This window comes from Carassius auratus, chromosome 28, assembly GCF_003368295.1.
Source record: "Carassius auratus strain Wakin chromosome 28, ASM336829v1, whole genome shotgun sequence".
Lineage (NCBI taxonomy): Eukaryota > Metazoa > Chordata > Actinopteri > Cypriniformes > Cyprinidae > Carassius > Carassius auratus.
In genome coordinates, this window is record NC_039270.1 from 13,740,029 (window position 1) to 13,763,063 (window position 23,035).

General features: G+C 37.8%; 2 protein-coding genes across 6 annotated transcripts; one reads left to right on the forward strand and one right to left on the reverse strand.

Annotated features, from left to right (window-relative positions):
* Positions 1–20: 20 nt before the first annotated feature.
* On the reverse strand, positions 21–12,766 carry LOC113046871 (seizure protein 6 homolog). Of its 3 annotated transcripts, none has more exons than XM_026207944.1 (19): positions 12,310–12,766; positions 10,316–10,394; positions 10,043–10,171; positions 9,721–9,942; positions 9,124–9,260; positions 8,724–8,916; positions 6,986–7,171; positions 6,686–6,869; positions 6,235–6,398; positions 5,921–6,115; positions 5,340–5,478; positions 5,048–5,244; positions 4,772–4,966; positions 4,428–4,622; positions 3,335–3,526; positions 3,193–3,249; positions 2,990–3,107; positions 2,438–2,549; positions 21–1,299 (listed from the first exon to the last, which is right to left on the reverse strand). In XM_026207944.1, the coding sequence occupies exons 2-19, from the start codon at positions 10,371–10,373 to the stop codon at positions 1,270–1,272; spliced, it is 2,703 nt and encodes a 900-aa protein (XP_026063729.1). In that variant the 5' UTR covers positions 10,374–10,394; positions 12,310–12,766; the 3' UTR covers positions 21–1,269. The 3 variants fall into 3 exon arrangements, with proteins under 3 accessions (XP_026063729.1, XP_026063728.1, XP_026063730.1); XM_026207943.1 differs by having other exon boundaries at positions 10,316–10,398; positions 12,310–12,765; XM_026207945.1 differs by having other exon boundaries at positions 3,211–3,249; positions 10,316–10,398; positions 12,310–12,764.
* On the forward strand, positions 11,618–20,845 carry LOC113046872 (aspartate beta-hydroxylase domain-containing protein 2-like). 3 transcript variants are annotated; one of them, XM_026207948.1, is made up of 8 exons: positions 11,618–12,252; positions 13,047–13,096; positions 14,971–15,049; positions 15,487–15,929; positions 16,041–16,247; positions 16,665–16,872; positions 17,514–17,627; positions 20,056–20,845. In XM_026207948.1, exons 4-8 carry the CDS (start codon positions 15,504–15,506, stop codon positions 20,163–20,165), a joined length of 1,065 nt encoding a protein of 354 aa, XP_026063733.1. In that variant the 5' UTR covers positions 11,618–12,252; positions 13,047–13,096; positions 14,971–15,049; positions 15,487–15,503; the 3' UTR covers positions 20,166–20,845. The 3 variants fall into 3 exon arrangements, with proteins under 3 accessions (XP_026063733.1, XP_026063732.1, XP_026063731.1); XM_026207947.1 differs by lacking the exon at positions 11,618–12,252 and adding an exon at positions 12,691–12,781; XM_026207946.1 differs by lacking the exons at positions 11,618–12,252; positions 13,047–13,096 and adding an exon at positions 14,030–14,875.
* Positions 20,846–23,035: the final 2,190 nt, after the last annotated feature.

The following is a 23,035-nucleotide window of genomic DNA, read 5'->3' on the forward strand; positions in this document are numbered from 1 at the left end:
TGTAATTTATGAAAGACACGTTCACCATCCAACAGAGACTTTTATTTAATCTTAAATCTCAGGAAATAAATGTCTTCATGACAAGTATATTATGTTGATAAATAAATAACAATCAAGTAATACTATAATGCACCAAAGCCCTCCACAACATGGGCTCTGGTTATGGCACAGTGGAAAAGACGAAACTCACTGCATATTAACAAGAAACCATGAGATGAATAAATAAATAAATAAATAAAAATATGCAATTTATAAAAAGCATTTCAGTTCAATTACTGCATCACAGCAAGCAGTTTTTTTTTTTCTTCTGTATATATATTTTCCTCAACATAGTGCGTATGCAACAACATCAACTCTGATTAACAATGACAGTAAGTATAATTGATCATGAATCCTAAGCTGAAGCGGTAAAATATACAATCGTCGCGTGCCGTAAGCGAGAGGACATTCCGCTCCTCTGAAACATGGTCATTCAACATCAAGCAGAAATAGATTCTTAAGAAACAGCAAAGAACAATATGAAATGCTGGCATTGTCTTCATTATTACATAATCATGTGAGAAATACTATGGCAACCAGTGAAACATGAAGTGACGTCACATTATGGGATGTATTTTGGCACTGAATCTGCATGTATACTCAATATTCAATCAAAATATATACATTCAAGATGTTCTTGTCATCATGTATATGTGCGTGTGAATGTGTGGCCATGTGTCTGTATACAAACATGGGCGCGTGAGAGTATAGTTTTCATTTGTTCAGATTATATACGTATATGTGTACTTATCTTTGTCAAAGTCTCTCTCTCTCTTTCTCTCTCTCTCCCCATTCAATTTTTCTCTTTCTTTCACTCCATCTCTTTACAGTCCTTAAGGCACCAGACCTTCTGTTATAAAACATGCCTGACTGTGGAAATCATACTCACGGTATGTCCTTACAACTGTTTTGTTGTTACTTTCAGTATTTCATTACTCTGATGTACATATACAGCCAATAACATACACACATGTAAACACACACTAGCATACTACACAGGCACCTGCATCAACTCATAAGCAAACTCACACTTGGTATAAACATACATCAGTGAATCGACCGAGAGGGAGGAGAGAGAGACTGTGTAGGGTGGGATTAATGTAGCATCATTAGTTGAGTAAAACAAATGAATGTCTTGCAGAGAGAGAGAGAGAGAGAGAAAAATAACAGTATCCATTCTTTTCTTCTTTTCAGTCACCCAAAATTCAGCTTCATTTGAAGACTTCTGTCTCAGATGGACACCTCATACTCTCGCGTGTCCTACAATCAGAGAGGGAAACAAACTTCACTAGCAAATATGATGGAGAATCATCATCTAAAGCCAAGCAGCATTGTTTATTTTTTGTACAATTATAATGAATATAATATAATAAGGATAAAGTGACATTACATACGACAAAAAGATAGAAAATGCCATTTTTGATCAAATTTATATGATGATACAGCAGCATCTGCACTACTGTTAAAAGGTCTGGGGTCAGTATATGATTTCATTGCTTTAGAAAAGAAAACAGAAATGAATACTTTTAGCAAAGGTGCATTAAACTGATTAAAAGTGACAGTAAATACATTTATGACTGAGCCTTCAATTCATAAAATAAACCTGAAAAAAGCTGACCAAAAAAAAGAAGCTAGGCTTCAGAACTGTTTTCTACACACATAGGTATTTTAGAATGATTTCTGACGGTTCATGTGACACTGAAGACTGAAGTAATGATGCTTTGGAAAATATATTGCAATGAAAATAGTTATTTGAAAAAATATTTCTGGTTTTACTGTATTTTTGATCAAATAACTGCAGCCTTTGGTCAGCATATAGACTTTGAACATGCAAACTTGTGAAATTGGCCTAATCTTGTTAAAAACTTTATTTAACAAATTATAATACATCTAAAATGTCAAAACATAAAATCTACTCCACTTTCCTGCAGCGCTGCAGTTTTAAATGTATGTTGTGTTTTGATTTATATAGAAGGTCATGCTGTGGTGTATCGATCTGCTGATGGTATCACATGATGCGAATCCACAGGCCAGAGTTCACAGAGCTTGAACTTTGCTATGCAGCAAAATTAGAAATATCTTTGCACAGGCTTGCTTTTCTGGTATGACACATTTTCAAGCGTATGAATGGAAGTCAATGGAATGAAAAGTGTAGTGTGACCACGGCCCAAGAGACTTCTTTCAAAATCATTAGTCCCAAACTATTGAATGGTAGTGCATCTATATGTTTCTGTAAATAAAATAAGATAGAAGCTGTGCTGAAAGATCAGCAAGATCGAAGATAGCAAACAGACTATGATTCCCTAAAGAGAAAATCAATATCTTAGATTTCTTGGTGTTCAGTTACACATCCGAACAGTTTATAAGTACAAATTCCACTAGGTTGTGAGCGTCTTACCCCTGCCTCATAGAGAGGGTTGTTAAAGTCAGACTCCACCGTTATGGGACTGTAAGAGTGGGTGTGAGAGAGAGACTTCCAGAACAACGGTTTCCACTGCCACCTACACACGCTGAGAGAGACAGGAAGAGACGACCAGAGAGCTGTTAGTGCAGAAGAGCTAAATAAGGAACAGCTGTGAAGAAGGTTTTGACAAGACTCAGGGAAAATAGCTGGAATTTAAAGTCAACAAGAAATAACGCTGGAAAGTCATTCTGCTTTAGTTATGTGATGCATTTCAGTATCAAATGCAAGGAAAGTTTGATTTGATCCATAGGGAAATGGGTTAGGAAACGGTAGAGTGTTATTTACTTATTTCAAATTTTCAGCCCAAGAGCCACCAATAATTACTTTTTCTTTGAAATAATGTGCAATAGTAAATAATATGCAAAATAAGACCGGGAACACTCACATTGTAAAGTACATATTTTATAATAACAGGGCCGATTTTGATTTCATGTTAACTTTAACACAAAACAAAAGCATTCAGAAACACAAGCATGCCAAACTTACTTGGTATAGTACATGTAGATTCCACCAATCAGAAGGATGACCAGAATGATTGGCAGGATAATGGCCAATGCAATGTTCTCGCTCAGCATCTGATGAGAGGCCTCTAATGACTGAGAAACTGCAAAGAGTGGAGATTAATAACATGAACATCATCATGTGACATAGTGGGCAAAATTATCAAACCAATATGAATAGCACTTAACAATGATAATCAACGTTACCCTCCAATTTATGATCGTCGAGTAGCCCTTCATAGGCCACTGCAAATAAATAAAACATGATGTTTTCAGACTCTTCAGATAGAAAGGCCAACTCTGTGTATTAGACTAGTTCACATTCACATACCTTTACAGAAGGGTGGTGGGCTGTTCCACTGAGAGGGGTGTCCTGGGACACAGTTGATGATGACTTCCCCAATGAGCTCATAGCCCTCATAGCAGAAGAAGCGCAGTGTCTCTCCTGCCTGGTAACTGTGCTTGTACAGAGTCTGGTAGCCATTGTCAGGCACGCCAGGGTTTGGGCATGGATCGTATTTTACTGTTTAGCAGAAAAATAGAGGGCAATATGGTTTATTGGTGGCATAGATGTTAGTACATTAGACAGAAATCTGATACTTGGGAGCTAATGTTTAGCTGTCTCTGCAATATTTTATCCTGCATATAGTAGCATTCACAAGTTTGGGGCTTGTAAGTGTTTTTGAAGTCTCTGCAGTTTATTCCTGTGATGGTAAAGTTATATTTTCAGCATCATTACTCCAGTCTTCAGTGTCACATGATCCTTCAGGAATCATTCTATTACGCTGATTAGCCGCTCAAGAAACATTTCTCAAAATAATCAATGATGAAAACAGTTAAAATATTTTGGTGATGTTTTTAACAGCATTCATCTGAAATCTAAATCTTTTTGGAAATTTGGATTTATACATAATCTGAAAGCTGAAATAAGCTATAAATATTGTCATCATATAAATATTTAATATTTGGCTGGGATACAACTATTTGAATATCTGGAATCTGAGGCGGAAAAAAAAAATCTAAATACTGAGAACATTTTCTTTGAAGTTGTCCAAATTAAGTTTTTAGCAATGCATTTTGCTAATCAAAAATTAAAATTTTGATATGTTAACGGTATAATTATATAAATGTACAAAATATCTTTTTACTTAATATCCTAATGATTTTTGGCATAAAAGAAAAGTTTTTTGGCTATTTCTACAAATATATCCCAGCAACTTAGGACTTAGTTTTGTGATCCAGGGGCACATATCTATGAATGAATGCATAGCCCTAATTTTTAATATTGATCATTTTAAAAAAACTTCTGAATTAAATCCATACAGAATTAAGGAGAGGGGGTGGAGATGTTCAACTTTTCTCCCACCATACACAATCCCTCACATACGTCATGGCGTGCACAAAAATAAATAGCATGTACTCACAGACACACTTTGGGCTGCGGTCGCTCCATTTGGGCATGCCGGTGTCTCTGCCATGGCAGGAGATCTGGTTCGGGCCTTCCACTTGATAACCCTGGTTACATGTGAAGCGTACCACTGTGCCCACAGCAAAACCAGACTCTGGATGTACTGAGCGTGCTCCATTGACCACTTCTCCTGGATCAGGGCACTGCTGGACTAGAGGGACATCAAAGCCAGGAGGAAAAAGAGATTAACAGTAAGACAGTATTAATCAAATATTCAAACCGGTAAATGATGAGTCTACTAAACAAAGGGGAACAGTAAATAAATCAGTGTGCCCTGAAGATAAACATAACAAAGCTCACTTTTCACACAGGTCGGCGGGTTGTTGCTCCAGGAGAGATCCCACTGGCAGGTGATGATGTCAGAGCCAACGATGTCATAGCCAGGCTGACACTGATAGGTTAACACACTGCCTCTCACCAGAGACGGGTGGGAGGAGCTGCTCCAGCCAAACTCAATTTGCGAAAGGGCAGGACACGTGTCATTTGGCTCCACCTCTGCACGGAATGAAATGAAGTGACATGACTGTGAGCTACACCACAAAAGATACAGAAAAAGACAACCCCTTTGACATGTACCTCTGTAGTGAATGAGGAAGCCTTGGCTCAGAATAAATGTGGAGTCATCAGGATCGCTCTGAAACTGAATGGTGACCTCTGAACCTCCTGATACAACCCTGAACCTTTCTCTTGAGCCCAGGTACTGTCCAATCACATGTGATGTCAGATCATGGCCATCAAATAGCGTGAGAATGTCATTATGACGGATGTTCAAACTGCAAACAAGTGATGGGAATATATATTTAAAATACGGAATTAAACCAAAAACAGAATTAAACACAAACTGTTACAATCAAATAGATATACTTGCATTTGTACATCCAGTTCGATGCGCTTGTCCTCGCTGACATGTATTTGCCACACACAGTCCTGCCCCTTCGAGTAGCTCTGTGGCCAGTCAGGAGACAACACAGTTCCCACCGGGTCCGTGAGCTCCCCGCCACACAAAGCTGAGAGGAGAAAGAGAAGGAATTATTAAAACAGCTTTCACATTATTAGGCCAGACTGATTATACGAGTACGTTCCTTGAAACCCCAGTAGGTACAATTTGAAAATTGTTTCGAAATTTACTTAATGAAGATTTTTGAATCAACTTTAATAAACCACTTTAGCATTACAAGGATATTTTCTGTAGAATCTGCACTAGTAAATTGACAGTTCTAATAAAGATGAGTAGATAGTTGTGCAGTTTGTGAATGAATGGCTTAACAACACCACCATTCAGACATTTAAAGTCAGTAAGACTTTGTTTTTTCCTCCAAGGCTGCAATAGTTTAATTACAAATACAGTTCTATGACATAATATTACATTAAAAAAAATCTAATTTAATATCTATTTTTAAAATGTATTTTTCCTGTGATGCCAAATATTGTAAATATGTGGTGTCACACCTCTGCAGACAGGTTCACTCTCATTCCAGTGAGGGTCATTGGGGTCAACACACTCCATAACTCCTGAGCCTTGCTCCATGATGAAACCAGGAGAGCATGAGAAGGTAACTACAGTCCCAAGAGGGAAGGTGATGTCACTGCTGCTGAAATTCCCATGAGGCAGGTAAGGTTCATAACAGTGTTCCCCATCAAAGGCTGAAAGAGGAAAAGGGAAAAAGGGGAAGGACGTTATTTATTTATTTTTTTAATTTATAGTGATATATGGTTTAGAGTAATGAAATATGTTTCGCTAAATGTGTAACACATTGTCTTACCTTCATAGCGGAGAGCCAGCAGCAGTGGGATGGAGGAGGAATCAGCCGTGAGCTCCACATACAGAGACATTCCCTCGCTCACAAAGCCTCGTTCTGGAACGTCATCCAGATCCGAGTCGAAGAGGAGAGGAGCTGTAGAGCTATTGCCACTGCGCACAATCAGCCTAGGACAGGGATGAGGGAACGAAAAAGAACATTAAGAAAAGTGTTGACATTAAAAATGATCCAGGAAGGATTGAGATCATGATACTGGAGAGAGAAGAAGATCTAATTTGGTGTTCATTCTTAAACAGAAAACTTCTGTATAGCTTGTACTTTTTCTAAATACATATAGTATTGCTACTACATGAGTGTAGAGAAAAATCTAAATTAGTACAAAAATAAATAATCAAAAATAAGATACACATGAATTAACTTAATACACAAGATCAATGAAGACTTGAACTCTCACTTGTCATTGTCTTCATCAAGAGCCACCCTCTCAAAATGGAGATGGAGCCTGTGGCCTTCCTTGGCTTCCAGCAGCCAATGGCAGCTCAGGTTGCTGCCGCTGCTATGGTTACTTGCAGAGGGGAGGGTTGGAGACAGGATGCGTCCAACAGTAGCATTTCTAATCCACCCTCCACAAGATACAGCTTTAATATGCAAAAACACACGAGAATGCTTATACACATGGCATTAAACAAAAATGTCTTCAAGCAACTTAGATACTGAAAAACAACAAAATAACGGAATGAAAAACACAACCCACCCACACACTGGGGTTCTGGGGTGCTCCATTTGGGTCGGGTGGTATTCAAACAGGTTGCAACCTCATGACCTCTGACCTCAAAGCCGGGATCACAATGAAAGTGAGCCTGACCTCCAGGATGAATATCAGTGACAGTCACTCCACCACTTTCAGGGGAGAGAGGAAACGAGCAGGACAGGAGGAACGCTGGGATGAGTTTTTAAAAGAACAAGAAAGCTCTGTTAGTCCTGTTATGTCAAAACACACAATTTACATTTCCCTTACAGTACAGCTCAAATGATTTGGGGTCAGTAAGTTATTAATTAAGAAAGTAATACTTTTATTCTGCAAGGAAGCATTAAATGTATCAAAAGTGACAGTAAAGACATTTATAATGTTAAAAGATTTCTAATCCAGATAAGTACTGTTCTTTCAAACTTTCTATTAATCAAAGAATCCTAAAAAAAATAAAAAAAAACCTGTATCACGGATTCCACAAAAGTATTAAGTATTATATAAGTATTATAAGTGTCAGGTGTTCCCAGAATGTGTCTGTGAGATTTCAGCTCAAAATACCAAACAGATCATGTATTTTATCATTTTGGAAATGCCTATTTTGAGTGGAAGCAGAAACAGGCTGTTTTCGTGCATTATTCTTTAAATGCAAATGAGCTGCTAACTCCCCGCCCCCTTTTCCAGAATAGGACTGTGTCTTTACACCTCATACCTCAGATACGATGTTTGGTTTAAGCTTATCATGCTGAAATCATAAGTTTTCAACCATATAAGTTTACATTTCTAATATATACTGTTTTCTAAGCGCGCACATTAGAATTACATGCACAGAAAGCCACACACCATGTGAGCACTAAGCTAAGCTCTCTTTTTTGTGTCTTATTATACCTAAACTGTCAAATATATTCAAGTTTATTTTAAAAACAAACAAGAGTTTAAAAAAAAGTCAGTTAAGTAAAGGTATCTGTGAAGATAAACAGACGGGAAAGAAGTTGCATGTTTAGCTAGATCTCTGTGGCAACAGCAGTGTAATATACAGTACATAACTCAAAGTCCACTGCTCTCTTTTCTCCTCTGAGTCTGGGACTCTAAATAGTGTTATGTGCTCTTCTTTTCAGTCAAAGACAGAACAGTTATTATACTTTGCTCAAACTTTTGCCATGCTGTTAGAACTTGTACAACGTTGTCGCTTGCTAAAACACAAAGATGGCGCTGTCGGTGGAAACGTGCAGATTATGGGGAGGTGATGTTATAATAAGATCCCCTTTCTACGTCGCAGGGGTTACAAAATCTGAACAACTGGTTTCTTCACAAGCTTGCAAAGAAAAGATTATCAAAAAATTTACTGGGTGGTTCTTTTCACGAGTTAGTAGATGCACCAGAGCTTATAACACTTAAACATGAAAAAAAGTCAGATTTTCCTGATATGTCACCTTTAAGCAGTACGACTGTTTTCGACATTGATAATAATGAAAAACGTGTATTGAGCAACTAAATTCCATCAAGCAAATTAGATGAAGTTCTGAAGGACTACTGAATAATCAGCTTTGACATCACTGGAATAAAATACATTTATATAACATTAAAACAGAACACAGTTATCGTAAATTGCAATAATATACGCAACAAAACTGCTTTAATGTATTTTTTTATCAAATAAATGCAGCCTTGGTGAGCAAAATATATTTTTCTACAACCCCAATCTTTTGAACGGTAGTCTCAATCATTGTTACAAGCAAAATACCTTGATAGTGAAAGCTGAAAACCCCATGATTGGCTTGCTTCAGACTCTTATAGTGGATCTGCACTTGGTTGGTTGAGCTGCGAATCACCTGACCTTCGCTCATTAGCGTCTCATTGGCCAAAAGCTCAGGCGCCGTCCCACCCAACTCCAGAATGGTAAGTGACTCCTCCTTGGACAAGTTTACTTTTTTCACCTTTAAAACAGACAGGTGTTACCATAACACCAGTTAATGATGTTGACTGTATCAAGGGCAAAGATTTCTGAACTCATTAGACTGGCATCGCCCATGCAAATGCCAACAAGATGCATTAGCTATGTTAACAGCCAGTAACCATGGTGACATAGAGAGAGGATTTCTGAGGTTATAATGGAAACTCTGATAATGGTGAAACCATCACACCTGTATTTCTACACCATATCCAAGATAAACGGTGATGCTGTAGGTGCACTCCAGCGGGGAAGAGGGAGATGAGGAGGAGAGTGGATCAGGGGACTCGACTATTCCCTCCATTCCTGACAGACTGGCATTGCACTGAACTGGAAAGACAGTTTAAAAGTTTTAAAGATTTAAATATTATATACGTATATATATATATATATATATATATAGAGAGAGAGAGAGAGAGAGAGAGAGAGAGAGAGAGAGAGAGAGAGGTCCATGTGGGCCAAACTGTGGGTCAATCCTTTTTTCATTGCAGAATACCCTGAGTGACTACATCTTTCAAATTACATGAATTCTTTCATCACTCAGACATAAGAAAAATTATATGAACCTACTGGCAAATTTGCATGTTTACAATTAGCATGTTTTCAAAACTTTTCAAGATAATACTTAAGTATTCGGGAATCTGTCCTGGCAACCATCAAATATTATTTAGAAATTATTTGAATGGTCTGAGACCCACTGAGGGACATCTGTGGCGTTTTAGAGCTTCATGTTGGAAATTAATGAACCATCTCCAACTGTCATGTGCTTTTGTTGGTTTGGTTATGATACCTGGTGTGTGCACCGTTGTTATTGTTGTTGTTGTGATTAGAGTGGTTGTGGTCTCTTCCTCAGCTGGTGGTGATGTCACGGCCCTCCCAAAACCTGATTGGCCCGCTTGAGGTGCAGCAGATGAGGTCACTGCGGTGGTGAGGATTCCTGGTGATATCACTGTGGAGGCGGGATCTGATTCTCTGATGGACGGGACGGCCTGGGTCGGGTTAGTAGTTGTACCTGCGAGTTAAATGCCAGATTTAGATTATGGTAAAAAGCGGTTACATAGATCTGGTTTATTATTAAATGTATGCAGTCGTGCTCATTATAAAGGACTGACCTCTGCTACCAGGGGTGTGGCCCAGGTACTCCTTACTCAGAAGCGCAGCATGGATGAGTTCTCCCAAGGGGCGGGGACTGGATGTCACAGTGGGAGGAGCCTCAGGATCTGACGTCCCTAAAGATGCACCTAAAAAGCCCCTTGAACTGTCAAACGTAGTTTCTTGCCTCTAAATAGCTTCATTGTAAAGTTATCTAAATATATTAAGTGCATTCACCTCGCGTCAATATTTAAACATACAAAGGCAGACTCACACAAGTATGTGCATATTACCTGAAGCCAGGTGCAGCAGTGTGACAGACAGTGTCACAGCAAAAACTGTGGACACCATTTTCAAATATGAGAGGACAGCCTGGCTGCAAGAAAACAAGAAAAAAAAAAGAAGTAGTAAGAGGGAAAGAAGGATAAAAAGGAGAAGATTCAAGTTTTGGGAGACAGTAAGTCAAAGCATGAAATCTCAAGTAAGGTCTGTGTTATTGAACTTTCTATTCATCAAATAATACTTAAAAATGTCATCAAATCAGCATATTAGAGTGATTAAAGTCATGTGACACTGAAGACTGGAGTAATGATCCTGAAAATTCAGCTTTATTATCACAGGAATAAATTCCATTTTACAATGTATTTAACTATATAATAGTATTTAACTATATAATAGTATTACAATCACATTTCACTGCTGGTTACATATGCTATATATAATTTTGTATATGTGACAAATAAAATAAAAATCTTGAAAAATCTTGAAATCTTTATTAAAAATGGTAGTAATGTGTCACATTATTACAGTTTTTACAGTAATAATGCAGATTTAATGCACATAAGAGACTTTTAAAATCATTTTAAAAAGTCTTTCCAACCCCAAACTTTTCAACATCAGTGTAAGTCACTGACGATTTCTGTCCAATCAAAAGCTCTCTAAATTGAGAAAGTCCCTCTACGATACTTAAAACACTGCTAAGTACAAAAATCATGGTTTATGCAGCTTATTAGCTATTGTTTTAAAACATGGAGTACTTCGATATAACTGCCTAAACTTCCTATTTCAACAAATAGGAAAATACAGGGACGCTAGAAAGAAAACAAATTATTACGTCTTTAAAGCTAAAGTGTTAGTTAAATATGACCCTGGACCACAAAAACGATAATCCTATATCTCTGAAAGCTAAATAAATAAGCTTTCCATTGCTGTATGGTTTGTTAGGATAGGACGCTATTTGGCTGAGACACAACTATTAGAAAATCTGGAATCTGAGGGTGCAAAAAAAAAAAAAAAAACTAGTTGTCCAATTTAAGTTCTTAGCAATATTACTAATTAAAAATTAAGTTTTTATATTAGTCGAACATTTACAAAATATCTTCATGGAACATGATCTTTACTTTATATACATTTTTGTCATATGAGAATATTCAATACTTTTGACCCATACAATGTGTTGTTGGCTATTGCTACAAATATACCCATGCTACTTATGACTGTTTTGGTGGTCCAGGGTCACATATGAGTTCGTTTGGTGAATTAGTTTTTTATCACTGCAATTTAAAACAATTACTGATATATAAGGGCCAAAAACATGGCAGTTCCTTAATTCAGAAGTTCAGAAGAAACTGCAGAAATGCGTCATCTCATAAAATATTCCCTAAAGTCATCGGGTGTTTTGTCGTCTATCAAATCTTATGGCCCCGCCGTGGCGCTCAAGGCCTGACAGCGCACGAGACATACGGCCCCTGACGTGTCCACGTTCAGTGATCAATGATGTCACCGCTCACACGAGAGACAGGTAGAAGAGAGCAGATCTGGTCTGCTAGTGGCCTCATTTAGTATTTACCGCACACGCCGATGCTGATAAAAAGGGTTCATAATACAAATGAATTAGAGGAAGATGAAAACATATAACGGCTCGACATTAATTTATAATACCCACACTAATGGTAACCACGACAGAATATGCGAGCAGATGATGTTGCTGACACTGCGGGCACAGCGTTCAGATAATTTATTCAGACGCTCTTCTCCTCATCTGCTTCAAAAACATCTGCTCTTATGACGCAAGACGCCCATTCCCCCCCAAAACGCATTAGCAAGCCGTCTAGACTGAATAAACCTGCATTTCTTTCTGAAGCAAAGCAGTATTGGAATAATGTGAATGGTTTAGAATGATTTCATGAACGCATCCGTTGCATCTCTATGCAGGTGGATGTCGCGCAAGGTAACAAGCTCGCCAAAACACCACTGTCTGTCAGAGGGAAACAGAACAAATACGCACCCGCAATACGCAGTTTCTCTTTTCTGTTCGTCAAATGGAATCCTCCGTTTCTTTCCTTTTGCTGGTGATTCTTTGGATATTTCGTGTGTGTGTGTGTGTGTGTGTGTTTCTCTAGCACCGCTCTCGCTGCTGCGTTTCTTGCGCGTCTCTCGCTCCCACACCTCCCTCCGAAATACCACAACTGGCGCGGCGCGTCAAACGGATTTTAAACAATCATTTGAACGCTCCCGGCCGGGTTATTGTCAGATACGAGTGTTCCATTCGAACCCACGGAGAAGGCAATGACGTCTTCGTTCCAAGGAAATAAATCAGTTTGCGTCCGTTCTTCGTTGTATTTTTTTTTTAATTCGTTTATTTCTGTCCGTTTCGGCCTATGGCAGGCTAGCAGGTGAGCGTTGAGCAGACATAGATGGCAGTTCCTTCCGTATGGATGGCGTGTTGACTGTCAATGAGCGATGTCCGAATCGTTTCTGTGAGTCGAATCTTTTAAATGTACCAACTCATAAATAAGACTGAGCCTGTCAGAGCACTTCTCGAGTCAGCATACTCACTAACAAATACCACAACAAACAGATTTTAACTAATCATTTGATAATCTGAATTAAAATCAAGTGGGAGTATTTAATTCTCACATCCTACGAAGAAAATAACCGTCTCGATCCACAGGAACAATCATTTAGCATCTTCTAGACAGTTTTTCTATTCGTTTGTTTTTGTCTGTTTCTGTCCATCTGCAGGCGGACGAGAGACTGAATCGGATCTTTTAATGAATCGATTCACAAAACAGGTCAGTATGCACGAATCTGATTGAACAATTCTTTAACCAATCTATAGGCCTGCTGAAAATGAGTTTCACCCACACATATGAAACACATTTGTTTTCTTTGTCTTTACATAGTCTAAATTATTTTTTGTGTATTATGTACTTCTAAATTACCGTTAGATTATTAATTATGATATTATGAGTTTACTTAAGGCCTCAAACTAAATTAATAACACAATAAACAACTAAATGTGCACATGACTTTACTGTGGTTGTGATTTTACTGTTTTTGAATGTAATTTTTTTTATGCTTTATTAATTAAATGCCACAAAAACAAGAGGTATTACATATTAACATGACCATACTAACATTAACTTCAAAAGAAAAGAAAAAAAGAAAAAGAAAGGAAATACTTTCAGAGTATTACACGTTTAAAACTTTCAAACCATTCCATGGTTTGTTCTAAGATATTTAATTATAGGACTAATTTAAAGTCGTTTATAAAATTAGAAAATTTTGGTTTACATTAAGCCCATCTTCTCATGTATATGGTATTTTCCTAAAATATACAAATGTATAATATGCTGGGGGGTTAAATAGTTTCTTTTTCTAGACCAAATTCACAGGTATATAAATATACTTAAGCTTAAATATTTCCAAAACATGCTTAGCAGTATAAATACTATGAAGTAAACTTTGTAAGACACATCCTTGATTCTGTTATTGATACAAAAAAGCAGTTTCCATGCTTTTAATCAAGAGATATTACCTCATTGCTACACTGTTGTTTTAAAACATCAACAATTTAAAATAAAAATATTTCCACAAGGATTATCCATGCTTATTTCTTCTGATATATATATTATTTTATTTTTTTTTTTTTTTTATTTTTTTTAAGTAACATCACACTCTTTGGAATTGTGTCAAGAACAATAGCAAATTCTCTCGTTTAAATTGGTAGTTGGATTTTTTGAAGAAATTCAGTGACAACTACCTGTGAGAATTAACTTACTGTTTCTGTAGTGTCGTCTGCCGGTTCTCTGAAGAAGCACACTCAGTCTGGGGTTTTTTGCTCAGAAGAAAATACTTTATTTCAAGGAAAATAAAGTTGAGAGTTCCTTGCAAGGAGATGTGTTGTGAATGTTATGTGGTATCTCCTTATATGGGGCGGTTCCACATAGTCAAACTTTTATAATACCTCCCTAGAGAGAAGAGGCCTCCTGCTTGATTTATTATAAAGAAAGGCCCTGTATAAATGTCTGACCATATGTTTCTCATCAGTTTTGTACATTCCAGCATGTAGGCAAATTCGTTTCTATACTTTACCTATAAGATTATAATGGAATAATAACTAGCAACAATAATGGCTAGATTCACATTGATTATATACTTGATTGATTAAAATCTTCTACTGTAACGTTTTCCGAACGCAAATGACAAATTTCACGCCGTGATGTCAGTTACCACGTGATGAGATGAAATAATCACTGAATCGTTCTTAGAACTAGTTAATCGACCAACTGTTCGAAAGAACTGAATGGGTCAGACTCCTCTTCACTACAGGCTGGTGTTGGTTGGTTTGTATTTTTGAGTCCACCTCACGTGCGCCACACAGTGGTTGAACTGCAGTAGCACTAGACGTAGACGGCGCTCTGCATAGGAGCTGTCCAGTGTCTCGGTGCTGAAACTTACTCCTTCGGCTCTCGGCTAACAGCAAGAAAGGGTCATACAATTCTCAAATAGGCTTAACAACCCAGCAACGAGGGCCTGGTTGATTCAGATGCGTCAGTACATGGACAAAGGTAATAAAAACATCTTCGTTCTGCTCCGTAAAGAAGGAGGAGTCGTTCTTCCAGCCTTACGAAAGCAATGAATGCGGAATCTACTGTATTTTCAGGGCTGCAGATAAACAGAGGAAGAAAGGACGTGGTGAGAACGACGGGGGAAAAAGAGACTGAGTAAGACGTGGAGAAGCGGTAAGAAAACACACATATACAGAACACCCCAAAATTAAAGAAAATCGCGCTGCAAGTGTCCGAATGGTAACTTGCAATGTTCGGTAAAAATCGGTTCTTTCCGTCGGCACACTCTCTCCTGACATCGTGAGCAATGTTTCAGCAACGTGATTACTAGTTTCTAGATTACTTTCTGAGAATGAAGGCGACACACAAACTGACTGCAGCAGGAAACATTATGCATTAGAGCGAGCGATATTGAAGCCTCGGACTGATTAATATTCATTATCTGTGGTCTGCTGCATATTAATTATTCAGCTATTAAACATGAAGAAAGGGAAATAAGTCAAAGTGTATTGGTTTCACACTGTAGAAAGTATTGTGTCACAAGGACTTAAGAAGTTCATGAAGTTCATTACTATTTAATATATATTTTTTTTCTTTTGTTTCTCTATAAGCTCACTCTCTCAGCATTATGTCCTGGTCTCTGGACTTGGTGCCGCTTCCCCCATGTGCGTTGATGGGAGGTCCCCCCCTCAGCGGGCTCCTCTGGACCGTCCTCTTCCTCTTCCTCTGGTACTGCTACCGCATGGGTTCTGACCCACCATCCAATTCTGGTATGTTAAAAAGTGGCTCTGGCCGGTCCTCATTCTCTCGCTCATCCAGCCGTTGCACGGTTGATCCCAGACACTCTGCACCTAAAGCATCAGCGGCCATCAACATGGAGACGCTGGAGGAAGAGGAGGGCACAGAGAGCTACCTGACACCAGTGTTGAGCCACGCCCCGTTCCCCACTGAGGCTGCTGCAGAAAGCAGGAAGTTGTATAGAGCACTACAGGAGTATGCCAAGCGCTACAGTTGGGCTGGCATGGGGCGAATTCACAAGGGCCTGCGCAATCAGGTCAGAGCTGGGAAAAGTAGAATAACTTGAGCCTTTTTCCTAAATATCTGTGATGTGTCTCAACATTTGTGTCACTATTTGTCCTTCCACATCTTCCTTGCTGCTGTCTAGGCCAGGATCAATGATCGGCCATCCATTCAGAAGCCTCATCTCTTCTACCTCCCAGATGTTCCCAGCATACCTTTCTTTCCCAGGGATGCTCATCGTCATGACATCGAGGTTCTGGAGGCCAGCTATCCCATAATCTTTGCTGAGTTCCAAGCTGTGTACCAAAGGGGGATTGAAACAAAGCTAGGGTGGAGCTACCAAGGACCAAAGGTGACTAAACATACAAAGATATTTCAGGAATTTCAATGGGTCAGAGAGACAACTGTGAAAATCACAGTAAAATCTGTTTATTTGATTAGTATCAATCTTCACAAACTATACAAGTACAGCTGATCAGAATAGGTAGAAATAGTAAATAATGATTTTTTTTATTTTTAGTTAAAACTGTCCTAATTCACTTGTGTTCATCATCACTCTACTTTATCCAGCACACACATTCACCAAGACTCTTTCATTCTCTGGCTGTCCTTCTTGCCCTCTCTGTTTGGATTCAATTCATCATTCTCTCATAATAATCAGGCTATACAAATGCAGGACATAGACACACAACCTCAGAGTTAAGGCTGAGAATAGACAGAGAATGTGCTTATGCATGTATGATGATGAGCTCCTGTGTTGATCTCTCAGGGCCAGACAGTGTTCCCGCTCTATAGTGCTGGAGTGTGTGTGGCCAGGAACTGCCGTGCGTGTCCGTGTACATACCGAACGCTCCTCTCTCTCAGAACCTTCATCAGCAGTAACTCTCTGGGATCAGCTGGCTTCTGGCTCCTGGGTCCTGGGGCCACATTGGGAGGGGTCTATGGCCCTACAAACACACGTCTGCGCTGTCATCTGGGTAAGTCATAACACTGAAACAGAAAACTCTTCCACACAGGACTACTGTTGGGGTCAGGGAGCTTTTTTAAAAGATTTTAAAAGAAATCTCTTATGGTCATGCATACAAAATACAGTTTAAACAGTCATATTTTACATGTTTTTATTATTACAAACATGATTACAATTTGAATATATTTTCAAATGTAATTTATTCTTCTGATGGTTAAGCTGTATTTTCAGCATCACTACTCCAGCCTTCAGTGTCACAAGGTCCTTCAGAAATCTTTCTAAGATGCTGATTTGCAGTTCAAGAAACATTTATTATTATTATCAATGTGGAAAAAAAATGATACAAGTTTTTCAGGATTCTTTGATTAATAAAAAAAAATACAAAACGACAGCATTGACTTGAAATAGAATTTTGATTCATCCTAAAAAAATCAGACTCCTTGATTACTTTTAGTGCTCCAAAATGATTTGAGGTAATGTAAGGGAAATACTGTGGAAATATAAAGAAATGTAAAAGAAATAAGGCCAGAAAATCTGTATTAATGTACAAATGCTGCAATGTTGTGTTCACTAACATTTGGGGACAGGAAATAAGATACCAACATAATGTCATATTTCTTTGAGTGTGAAATGACTTTGTTTCTGTGCCAGGTCTTCAGACGCCTGCTCAATGTGAGCTGGTGGTGGGCGGAGAGCCTCAGTGTTGGTCAGAGGGACACTGCCTCCTCGTGGATGACTCCTTCCTGCACACCATCTCCCATAACGGCAAGAGAACTACATTGTATAAACCTCATTAATCATAACATGCTGAATGACTGAAGCTAAAAAAGGGCTCCAATAATAACATCAATAAAGATAACAGGCAATCTGAAAATGTAGAAAAAGACAAAATTCTTACTTGCTAAATGGAGGTCTCAGTTAAGAAAGTGTGCCACACATTTGTTTCTGAGGAGGCACCAGTGGAAGTCCTGGCCTATATAAGTGTAAGGCGGGATTAGTTGAGTGTTACATGAAAAATCTGATGGAGCATATGGATAATTTTGAAGAAGTATGATGCTTCTGTAGCTGTGTTTCATATTTGTCTCAACTAGGTCAGAGATGTTTCTTTTAAAATCAGATGTTTCATGTAACTCAACTAATCCAGTATTATATAATATGTATTATTTAAATCCCTTTAAATAAAGTCAACACAAATGGTTATTGATTCTATAACATATTTGTAATATATATTTAAGAATTACATGGGAAATGTATGCATTCATATCAATATCTTTATATTTCTATTGGATTTTGAGACATTGTTGAGACTGTGAGAGTATAATCTTAGTAAAACAAAACAAGGTAAAGGTTCATTATTGGTATGGTTCTGTGAAGAGCCTTTAACATCCATGAACATTTTTCATTCAACAAAACGTTCTTTACACAAAATAAAAAATAAAAAAGATTTTAACAGAAATGTTCTTTGGGAACCCAAATGATTCTTTATGGACTTACAAAAACCTCTTGGAACCCTTCTTTTTTTAATAGTGTAGACTCTTCTGACTCTGTAGGACACAAAAATGAGATTACCAGAGTAGAAATTGAGACAAATAACTACAGGCAGAGATCTTTTACCTATATTAAAAGGGGTCATATGATGCAGCTAAAATGAACATTACTTTGTGTATTTGGTGTAATGAAATGAGTTTATGTGGTTTAAGGTTCAAACATTATTGTTGCTCCTCTATGCCCCGCCCTCTGAAACGCTTCGATTTTTACCAAGCTCATCGTTCTGAAAAGTGAGGTGTGCTCTGATTGGCCAGCTATCCAGTCCGTTGTAATTGGCCAAATACCAAAAGTGCGATGGAAATGTTACGCTCCTTGTCATACTGTGATGTATGTCCCAGTCAGAACAACGGCGTGACAAGACGATAACAATAAAACCCATTATAAAAAACGCCATTTGTGCATCCAGTGGGGACATAATTACTAATTATAATGACTTATACTGTCTTTTTAATATGCATTGAGGTGCATCGAAAACACAAAATTATATCTGCATATTTGATCAGAGAAACGACAAACAACAAGCTCTACACCAGCGGTTCTCAATTCCAGTCCTGTGTTCTGCACATTTTGCACATCTCTCTGTTAACACACCTGATTCAGATGATCAGCTCGTTATAAGTGAGCTCTGTGCACGAACTGTGTTCCCTTTGACATGGTCCCTACACAGTGTTCATTGCTCCCTACCCCCTGAGCAGGGGAATCTGCTGGAATTCACCTCACTTCAGAACATTTATTCACAGATTTGCGCTTCGCAACATTTTCACACAGACAAGTGTGACATCATATACCTCTGTAAATCAATACGATTTAAACTCACATCTCGCACACTTCAATCCACTTTGAATGGAACATATACGTTCACTTCGAACTGGAATCATGGCGGAATATCCTATGATGTCCACTTCGCAGGGCACTTACGTTCCAATAGAACAAACATCTGAAGTGATAAGAGAAACATAGAAAATGAGCAGAGCAGGGGGGTGCAAGGACTGGAATTCTACACTGCTCAAAACTCACGTTTGAATCATCAGTGGCAAATCCTTCAAATATGTAAACTTACTTACAGACTGTCCGAACAGCCCTCATTGTAGTCTTCTCTCCCAGGATCAGTCCTCCATAAAATGTGCTGCACACATCTGAATATTTGGGTTGAACTGTTCTGGAATGAAGCGTTCAGCTTTTCCACCAACAAATTCCAACATGTAAATAGCGATCCGCCATGGCGCGAGCGCATTTCACTCTTAAAGGGAATGGGAGATGAACGTTAGGCCCATTTCTTATTAAGAGAATAGGGACAACCCATTCCAAAATGTGCCTTGGCGCACGGACCATTTTTCCGTCGTTAAAATAGCAAAAGTGGATTTGGACACGCCTTGAGTGCACCTTTGCATTTAGATCGTTAAAATTGGGCCCATGGGGTGTGTTTAAACAAGCTGTTTTAGGAGGGAGTGGTTGACTCTTAACTTTTATAAAGAATATATTTTTAAATATGGGACTTTAGTCTTTGCAGCTTTACAGATCTTCTTTAGGCACCAAGAGCTTGTAACACTCCAAATAAAAAAGAAAACTTGAAATCGCATCATATGACCCCTTTCAACTCTTGGTGGTCTTCTATATTACCAACATCTTTATATTTGTCCTCTAGGGGGAGCTGAAGATGGTCCCAGAGTTATCTTCAGTGTGGACCTGTGGCATCCTAACGTGGCTGCAGCAGAGAGACAGGCTCTAGACTACATCTTTGCCCCTGAGCAGTAGTTCTAGCTGTATTTCCCAGGATGCACCAGTCAAACCCACTTCATGTCATATTAAAATGCAGAACATTTTGTTTTAAAGTTCGCAAAACATCTTTTGATTTAGTTAAAAGTTCATATTGAGGATATTTATCATTTAATTACTACATACTTTGATGTCTGAAAACTTTTGAAATATTTCAAACAAATTACTTCAGTCAGAACTGATCATATGGATCAGACGACATATTGACTATCTTGAGCCCTGAGCACACAGATAACTGTGACAACACGCGAACAATTTTTGAACTTCATATCTACATTTGACTTGTGCCTGTCTTGATAATCCCGCATTCCTGTTCTAGCGTTATTGTGCCTGATTTCTCCTCCTTACCTCTCTATTGTATACTGTGATACATGGTTCTCCGTAAATACTGTACACGTGACTCACGGTTATGCTACATATTTTGCTTTATTTCATCAGATGGTGATTTATTTTCAAACCTGTGAAGCACACACTGAAGACAACATACTGTATATGACCAGATGACCTGCATGTGTTGTGACTTTTGACTGTGTTGCCACCAATGCACTTGATGACTGTCCTGCAAATCAAGTATGTATTCAGCAGAGTTCAATTCAAAAATAAAAGGTTTTATTAAATGTAATCTCTCTAGTCGCTGATGGCATTGAAGGGGGAGGAAGTATTGGTTTCCTCTCACCATCACACACTCACAGCGGGACCGATACACTCACTCAGCACCCAAACAGACACCTGGGGTAAGAGGGCTCCTTCATCAGCAACTTTATCTTCCTGCATTGAACCCTGTGAGAGCAGAACAGAAAATTAAAATAAAAGAATATCATAAAGGGGTTCAGGGACCTGTGTACAATCAAAAATGCATGAGAGACTGTGCAAGATGAAGATACAGAGAGAAAGAGCCACAGCTAGGATAATATTTTAGAAAAAATTGTGTACGATGTAATGTGTGTTACTCAATGTTGTGTGTTTATTACTGGCTTATTACAGCATAATTACACACACACACACACACACACACACACACACACATATATATATTGTTTTAGATAAGTGAAAACAAATATACTGAAATACATTTTAAATACATGTTTTGTGTGTTAAGTATACTAGGTCTTCAAGCTGTTTCAGAGGCACCTATAATGACATAATTCATAATTCTTCCACTTCCTCTCCAAACATCATTCCTTTTGCTCCTTGTTTCCATTGTACCTCATTCTGTCACATGACCATTTGACTTTTTTCTATTGCTCTATTCTAATCCTCTTTTCTGATCAGACCAGTTTACCCCCACTATTTCTGTTGAGCAGTAATCTTAACAGACAGTACTAGTAATGGCAGCGAGCGCAGAGAGCTCTGGGATTACTGGGCTTCTCTTATGCCGACAAATTTCAGGATTCAAGAAAATGCTGTGCATTAGGAGTTTACGTAACAAACAAGTCATGTATGCATGCATGCATAACATAATGACACAGACTAACATGATGACAGTGTAATACAACATTATGTTCAGCCCTTATATAAAACACATACACATGTGGATTATCATCCATGTACATCTGCAATAAAAGAAGGACACGGCTGCATTGAAAACCATTTAAGGTAAACTTTTTTGTTGTTTTTGAGAAAAAAATAAATACATGTAAATAATAAAGAGCTTATATCGATGCACTACATCTTGATTTTTGTTCATTATATTGAATTATAAATTAGTGCATATGTTTTTTGATCATGCATCTGTAACATGCAGATTAAAAAAATAAATTCAGAGGGGAAAATCCAAGTAGAATAATAACAAGAAGCAGGTCAGCCATTTGCAGCCATGCACAGAAACTTGTTTTGTCTGGTTGTGTTTAAGAAGCTGGATTTGATGTATTTCTCTCTCACTCTTGCTCTCCCTCGGTCACTTACACACTCATGCGTTTATTCTCTGACATGCTCCCTCCCTCTGTATCGTTCAGTCACTCTTCAGGAGCTGGTGACTGACAGTGAGAAAGGGTTGTTCTTTCTCTGAATCGAAGAACAGGAGGAAAGAAGTGTTGGCTGATATAAGCATCATAAAGCAGAATAAAACAGTTGAGGACTGCCCTTCCTCACCTCCTGCCTGTGGACAGAGGAGCTGAGAACAGGTGAGGGAATATTTGTGTTACAAACTTCACTTACTGTGCTCTGAACTGTTTCTTCTTCGTACACAACGCTGTATACATTTATAGCATAAATATTTAAGCACAGGCTCGCTGTAGTATTATCCTACCAAAAATTTCAATTCATCAATTCTGTTAGTGACACTCTACAAAAAGGTTTCATTAAAAAATGAACAATCATCAAACAACATTTATTATGCTAACGTCTTAACTTAATCACTTAAGTTGTATTTGTTAACATTAATTAATGCACTGTGAGCACAGTATTTTTAATAACTAACATTGACACATATTAAATGTTAAATTGCTCACTGCTTGTTCGTTTCAGTTAATACATTAATGTTAAAAAATATGACCTTTTTGTAAAGTGTTACCAGACTGTATATTAAAATATTTATAACTAATCGAAAAATATTTTAATTTATTCTTTGTAAGCATGTATATATATATATATATATATATATATATATATATATATATATATATATATATATATATATATATATATATATATATATATATATATTAGTCTCAGAAGAATATATTGGATTATAAACCGTATTCAGAATAAATAACTGAAAATTTGTATTTGATGGCCTGTTGAGAAATGTTGGTGTTTTATTCAGTAGCTGCAGAGTTTAGTTTAAGTAATGTTAATTATGTCACAATACACATCATAGTATGTTAAATATGTGAACATTTTTAGAGACA

Coding starts and splice junctions, on each gene's coding strand:
- LOC113046871 (XM_026207944.1), bottom strand. CDS start 10,373: ATGGTGTCCACAGTTTTTGCTGTGACACTGTCTGTCACACTGCTGCAC. Junction 10,172..10,315: donor ACTGCTGCACCTGGCTTCAG/GTAATATGCACA, acceptor GGGGCTTTTTAG/GTGCATCTTTAGGGACGTCA. Junction 4,623..4,771: donor CCCGCCGACCTGTGTGAAAA/GTGAGCTTTGTT, acceptor ATGTCCCTCTAG/TCCAGCAGTGCCCTGATCCA.
- LOC113046872 (XM_026207948.1), top strand. CDS start 15,504: ATGTCCTGGTCTCTGGACTTGGTGCCGCTTCCCCCATGTGCGTTGATG. Junction 16,248..16,664: donor GGAGCTACCAAGGACCAAAG/GTGACTAAACAT, acceptor TTGATCTCTCAG/GGCCAGACAGTGTTCCCGCT. Junction 17,628..20,055: donor GCACACCATCTCCCATAACG/GCAAGAGAACTA, acceptor TTTGTCCTCTAG/GGGGAGCTGAAGATGGTCCC.